The sequence below is a fragment of the Triticum aestivum genome, chromosome 3A, assembly GCF_018294505.1.
Source record: "Triticum aestivum cultivar Chinese Spring chromosome 3A, IWGSC CS RefSeq v2.1, whole genome shotgun sequence".
NCBI classification, from domain to species: Eukaryota; Viridiplantae; Streptophyta; class Magnoliopsida; order Poales; family Poaceae; genus Triticum; species Triticum aestivum.
This window is the reverse complement of record NC_057800.1, coordinates 399,184,310-399,191,008: the sequence shown is the minus strand read 5'-3', so window position 1 is coordinate 399,191,008 and position 6,699 is coordinate 399,184,310. Positions and strand designations below refer to the sequence as shown.

General features: G+C 47.3%; 1 protein-coding gene across 1 annotated transcript; it reads left to right on the top strand.

Annotated features, from left to right (window-relative positions):
• Window positions 1-2,925: 2,925 nt before the first annotated feature.
• LOC123061406 (pentatricopeptide repeat-containing protein At3g49240, mitochondrial) lies at window positions 2,926-5,266 on the top strand. Its single transcript, XM_044484497.1, has one exon. It carries the CDS (start codon window positions 3,013-3,015, stop codon window positions 5,002-5,004), a length of 1,992 nt encoding a protein of 663 aa, XP_044340432.1. The 5' UTR covers window positions 2,926-3,012; the 3' UTR covers window positions 5,005-5,266.
• The last annotated feature ends 1,433 nt before the right edge of the window (window positions 5,267-6,699 follow it).

Below are 6,699 nucleotides of genomic sequence, written 5' to 3'. Positions count from 1 at the left end.
TGCCACTGATGGGGAACGTAGTAATTTCAAAAAAATTCCTACGCACACGCAAGATCATGGTGATGCATAGCAACGATAGGGGAGAGTGTTGTCTACGTACCCTCGTAGACCGATAGCGAAAGCGTTATGATAACACGGTTGATGTAGTCGTACGTCTTCACGGCCCGACCGATCAAGCACCGAAACTACGGCACCTCCGAGTTCTAGCACACGTTCAGCTCGAGGACGATCCCCGGACTCCGATCCAGCAAAGTGTCGGGGAAGAGTTCCGTCAGCACGACGACATGGTGATGATCTTGATGTTCTACTGTCGCAGGGCTTCGCCTAAGCACCGCTACAATATTATCGAGGATTATGGTGGAGGGGGGCACCGCACACGGCTAAGAGAACGATCACGAAGATCAACTTGTGTGTCTAGAGGTGCCCCCCTGCCCCCGTATATAAAGGAGCAAGGGGGGAGGCCAGCCGGCCCTTGGGCGCGCCAAGGAGGAGGAGTCCTCCTCCTAGTAGGAGTAGGACTCCCCTCTTTCCTACTCCTACTAGGAGGGGAAAGGAAGGGGGAGAGGGAGAAGGAAAGGGGGGCGCCGCCCCCCTCTCCTAGTCCAATTCGGACCAGAGGGGGAGGGGGCGCGCGGCCCACCCTGGCCGCCCCTCTCTCTCTCCACCAGGGCCCATAAGGCCCATTACTTCTCCCGGGGGGGGGGGTTCCGGTAACCCTCCGGCACTCCGGTTTTCTCCAAAATCACCCGGAACATTTCCGGTGTTCGAATATGGCCATCCAATATATCAATCTTTATGTCTCGACCATTTCGAGACTCCTCGTCATGTCTGTGATCACATCCGGGACTCCGAACAAATTTCGGTACATCAAGATATATAAACTCATAATGAAACTGTCATCGTAACGTTAAGCGTGCGGACCCTACGGGTTCGAGAACAATGTAGACATGACCGAGACATGTCTCCGGTCAATAACCAGTAGCGGAACCTGGATGCTCATATTGGCTCCCACATATTCTACGAAGTTCTTTATCGGTCAGACCGCATAACAACATACTTTGTTCCCTTTGTCATCGGTATGTTACTTGCCCGAGATTCGATCGTCGGTATCTCAATACCTAGTTCAATCTCATTACCGGCAAGTCTCTTTACTCGTTTCGTAATACATCATCTCGCAACTAACTCATTAGTTACAATGCTTGCAAGGCTTATGTGATGTGCATTACCGAGAGGGCCCAGAGATACCTCTCCGACAATCGGAGTGACAAATCCTAATCTCGAAATACGCCAACCCAACATGTACCTTCGGAGACACCTGTAGAGCTCCTTTATAATCACCCAGTTACGTTGTGACATTTGGTAGCACACAAAGTGTTCCTTCGGCAAACAGGAGTTGCATAATCTCATAGTCATAGGAACATGTATAAGTCATGAAGAAAGCAATAGCAACATACTAAACGATCGGGTGCTAAGCTTATGGAATGGGTCAAGTCAATCACATCGTTCTCCTAATGATGTGATCCCGTTAATCAAATGACAACTCATGTCTATGGTTAGGAAACATAACCATCTTTGATCAACGAGCTAGTCAAGTAGAGGCATACTAGTGACACTATGTTTGTCTATGTATTCACACATGTATTATGTTTCCGGTTAATATAATTCTAGCATGAATAATAAACATTTATCATGATATAAGGAAATAATAATAACTTTATTATTGCCTCTAGGGCATATTTCCTTCAGGGGGCGGCGGCGCAGACACGTCCGGCCGTCACGGACGCGTCCGGTGGTGGCGGGAGAGGGGGGGGGCTAGGGTTTCGTCCGAAAGTGGATGAGAATGAACCTTTTTATAGGTAGAGGGAGATAGGAGAGTCCAAATAAGATGCGGTTTTCGCCCACACGATTGTAATCTAACGACGGATAGCACAGAGGAGGTTTAGATGGGTTAGTGGGCTGTTTTAGAGGGGTGCTGGGCTGCAATGAGAGAGGGGTTTTTGCGGTTACCCGGTTAACCGTTGGGGCATCAAACGACCTCCAAATGGAACGAAGTTTGACAGGCGGCCTATCGATGATGTAGCAAGGCCACTCAACAAATCTTGGCCCTTCCGATAACGTTTTTCTTCCGCTCACGAAACGAGATTTGAGAGGTGCAACGGGTGCATTTGTGAGTGTCGGATTCCGAAACGGACAACAGGGAAAATGACCGGATACATGAGACGAACACGAATGCAAATGAGATGCACATGATGACATGAGATGAAATGCATGACATGAACAAAATTCAAAACGAGGAACAAAACCCAACCATGAATGATATAACATATCACATAGCCTGAAATGGCAAAAGTTGGAGTTACAATTATGGAATGTTACATCCGGGGCATTACAGTAATAGAGGTGTAGTGACGGTGGTAGCAAAAGCGACAGTGTGCCATGGTGAGAAGGTAAGAGAGAGGGCATGCTTGGATGAGGAAAATCTGAAAACGGAACGATAAGTGAGGAGATACGGAAGAGGCGGACATAGGCCGATCGTTGCGTTTACAGCCGGATGAATCTAATCAATTCCCCTAAAAATTCCAAAATATCTCTTTTTATGATTGTTAGTACATTTATTATTATATATTTGAGCTACCTTTTTTTTGAGTAACATATATTTGAACTAGCAAGGGTAGAGGTACCCTAACATCCATCAATTTGCACCCCAGCTTCACATCCCTTTACCTTTTTTTTTTAGCATCAACGATGCTACTAGTCAAATTGTCCGGGTTTCTCGGCCTTGGAATCGTTATCCACGCGTTCATGCACGGAAGACACGGACACGAAGGCATGTAGCCCAAGCCCATCATGGGATCTTGCCCAGCCCACACGTACCAGTAACGGGCTTGTATTCTCTCTCTGAAGAGTTAGCCTATCGTGTTCGACTTCTCGCCATTTGCCATTTCCAGGAGAAAATATCCCCAAATCCCTAGCTAAACCCTCGTCGGCTCGCCGTCGTGCTCCGTGGCCTCCATGGCGCTCTCGAAGCCCCTCTTCTCCCGCCTCCTTCCCTTCTCCCTCCGCCTCCCCGCCCGCCCCCAGCACCGTCTCCTCTGCCTCGCCACCCCCACCGATCTCCCGGATGCCCCCACCGACGCCTCCGCCGAGCGCCGCCGCCGCAAGCGCCGCCTCCGCGTGGAGCCGCCGTCCTCCCGCGGCCCGACTCCCCAGCGCACCCCTGGAGGGCCCCGCCCCTCGTCTAACCCCAACGCTCTCAAGCTCCCTGAGCCAGCGTCGGTCCTCTCCGGCAAGCGCCTCGATCTCCATCGCCGCATCCTCACGCTCGTCCGCGAGAACGACCTCGACGAGGCGGCGCTCCTCACCCGCCACTCCATCTACTCCAACTGCCGCCCCACCGTATTCACCTGCAACACAGTACTAGCTGCGCTCCTCCGGCAGGCGCGCTACGCGGATCTCCTCTCCCTGCACCGCTTCGTCACCCAGGCCTCCGTCGCGCCCACCGTCGCCACCCACAACCTCCTCCTTCAGGCCTACTGCGACTGCCGTCGCCCTGAAACCGCGCTGGAGCACTTCCGTCTCCTACTCAAGGACGACTCCCCTGTCCTCCCATCCCCAACCACATATCGTATCCTTGCCCGCTCCCTCGCCGAGAACGGCAAGCTCGATCTGGCGCTCGAGCTCAAGGACGGCATGCTCGAGCGTGGCCTTATCGCTCCCGACCCCCAGGTCTATGCGTTCGTCATGGGTGGTTTTGTCAACGCCGGGGATGGTGACACGGCGGTCTCACTGTACGAGGAGCTTAAGGAGAAGCTTGGTGGCGGGCTGATCCTTGATGGTGTGGTGTACGGGAACCTTATGAAGGGGTACTTTCTAAAGGGTATGGACAAGGAGGCCATGGATTGCTACACCGAGGTGCTTGGAGAGGGATCCAAGGTGAGATTTGAGGCTGTTAGCTACAACATGGTGCTTGATGCGCTTGGTAGGAATGGGAGGTTAGATGATGCAGTCGAGTTGTTTGATAGGATGTGCAAAGAGCATGACCCGCCCAGGAGGATTGCTGTGAATCTTGGTAGTTTTAATGTGATGGTTGATGCGTACTGCCGTGTGGAAAGATTCCAGGACGCAATTGAGGTGTTTGGCAAAATGGGTGAGAAAAGCTGCACACCAGATGCACTCTCATACAATAGTCTGATTGACTGGCTGGGGAAGAATGAACTTGTTGGTGAGGCAGAAGGACTGTACAAGGAGATGGGGGAGCGTGGTATTAATCCTGACGAATACAGTTATGTCTTGCTCATTGAGTCCTGCTTCAGGGTTGATAATGTGGATGACGCTGTTGGTTACTTCAATAAGATGTTTGATGTTGGTCTCAGGCCCAATGCCAATTCCTTTAACAAAGTCATAAGTGGCTTGGTGAAGGTTGATAGGATTGACGAGGCACAGGGGTTCTTTGATCTGATGCCCGAAAAGGAGGTCAAGCCAAACATTGCTAGCTATGAATCATTGTTGAGAGCATACATCAATGTTGCAAGGTTGGATGATGCAATTAAGATGGCCAAGGGTATTCTTTTGGATGAGAGTATTGTATTTACTGATGAATTGAAGGCACTTCTATACGGGGCATTGCAGAAAGAGGGGAGAAACGGGGATATGACAAAGTTGTATGAGGATGTTGAGACGGAGAAAGCAGAGGCTGCAGCACGTGCAGCTGAAGAGAAGGCTAGGGCAGAGGCTCTTGCTAAAGAAGAAGAGGAGAAGAAGAAGGCTGAGGCTAAGGCTAAGGAGGAATCTGCTGCCAGAGCAAGTAGAGCAGCTATTGACGCGGTGCTGGGTCGCAAGAGCGGAGCAGAAAATGGTGAATCGTCTCAAGAAATGAGTGTTGAGGAGGCACAGGTTGTTGAATCTCACAGTGACGCTGTTGGTGCTGCAGAACAGAATGAAGGTGATGACCAGAAGAAAGAGTCTGGTGATGCAACGTCGCAGGTCATAGCTTCATCATCTTAGAGGTTCTTTGTGCCTCAGTTAATGATTTTAGTTTCATTTCAATAGTACAATATGATTAGAAGAGCTTACGTTATGAGAATGGTTAATGATTAGTTTCATTCCAATAGTACATCTAGTGATGCTTATGTTCATGGTTTGAATGGAATTTACATGTTATGAGAGCTCCCAGTGATTGTATGCGGGAACCATTTTGTACCACATCTCTTATTTCGGAGATAGTACAGATTTCTATGCCCCTGAAATCACTCAATTTATTATGGCATATGATCACAGGCTAGATAAATTCTCCTTTTCACACTCTTTCTCCTGCAAGTGTAAAGTGATCAGCTTTTCATTTACTTAAGTATTGCTTATAATAAGATCCATAAGAGATGACTATTGCACTAGTAATTCTTCTTTCACCTTTTCTTATTTGCCCTTATACATTTTGTAAAGTATACTAGGTAAGTGCCCGTGCGTTGCAACGGGGAAACACTCTTGTATGCATGGGTGATATATTTAGGTGATACTATCAAGAATCAACTCAACCAAAAACTTCATTAAGCTTTACTATCATGTAAATGCAATTTGCTCATTTCCCAATTGAACCAATTACCTTCAACTGGACAATATGTGACCTACCTTCAAAATTGAGCTTTACCATCATGTAAATGCAATTTGCTCATTTCCCAATTGAACCTAGGTAATTACCTTCAACTGGACAATATGGGACTTACCTTCAAAATTGAGCTGTGTAAATGCAATTTGCTCAATTCCCAATTCAACCTAGGTAATTACCTTCAAATTTGGTCAGCTGGACCATATGTTAATTACATTCAAAATTTCTTGACCACCTATAATAAGGTATAGAAAACAAAAACAGATCATGATGCTACTTGTTAGTCAAGCATACTGACAAGTACTCCCTAGCTTCTTTGTCAGTATTCGGTCACAGTCAAACCTCTGACATGTGGGAAATGTAACAGATGGGATGGTAAAGTAACTTCATTAAGTTAGTTCATTGGTTACCTCACGGATAAGCAAGGGAACTTGCAGCTGTACCAATTCTGAAGACTGTAAAACACACAAGTGAACTCCTCTGGCCCTAAACAAATCAAAGGTAATGTATTGAAAGTTGGGAGGTTAAGGTAAAAACGTACTCCCTCCGTTCCTAAATTATAAGTCTTTTTAGAGATTTTAATATAAACTACATACAAATGTACATAGACATATTTTAGCGTGTAGATTCACTCATTTTGCTTCGTATGTAGTCCATATTGGAATCTCTAAGAGCATCTCCAACAGGCGCCCAAAAAGAGCTTCGTGCATTAAAAGTTTAGTTTTTTGGGTGCCGGGCAGCTTCAGCAGAAGCTGTAGCGCTAAAAGTTTTTGGGCGCGCGCTGAAAAACGCTATCGCGCGCAGCATATTTTGGGCGCCGGATTGCGTCCGCTTCACAATTTGCACTATGGCGTGCTATAACGTTTATTGGGCGCGAAATTTTTGTGCGGCCGTTGGAGATGCTCTAAAAAAACTTATATTTAGGAACAGATGGAGTAATAGAAGATAAGATGAAAATATCAGATATGGAAAACAGTGCATGTATACTTCATACTTTAATAAACAAGTAAAGCCAAAATACAAATGGCAGATAATTCTACGTAGCAAGCTACAAACACGAAGGGCTGATTAAGATCATTTCATGTAATAAATATTGA

Bases quoted from the DNA above. Each gene is read 5' to 3' on its own strand.
- LOC123061406 (XM_044484497.1), top strand. From the start codon at position 3,013: ATGGCGCTCTCGAAGCCCCTCTTCTCCCGCCTCCTTCCCTTCTCCCTC.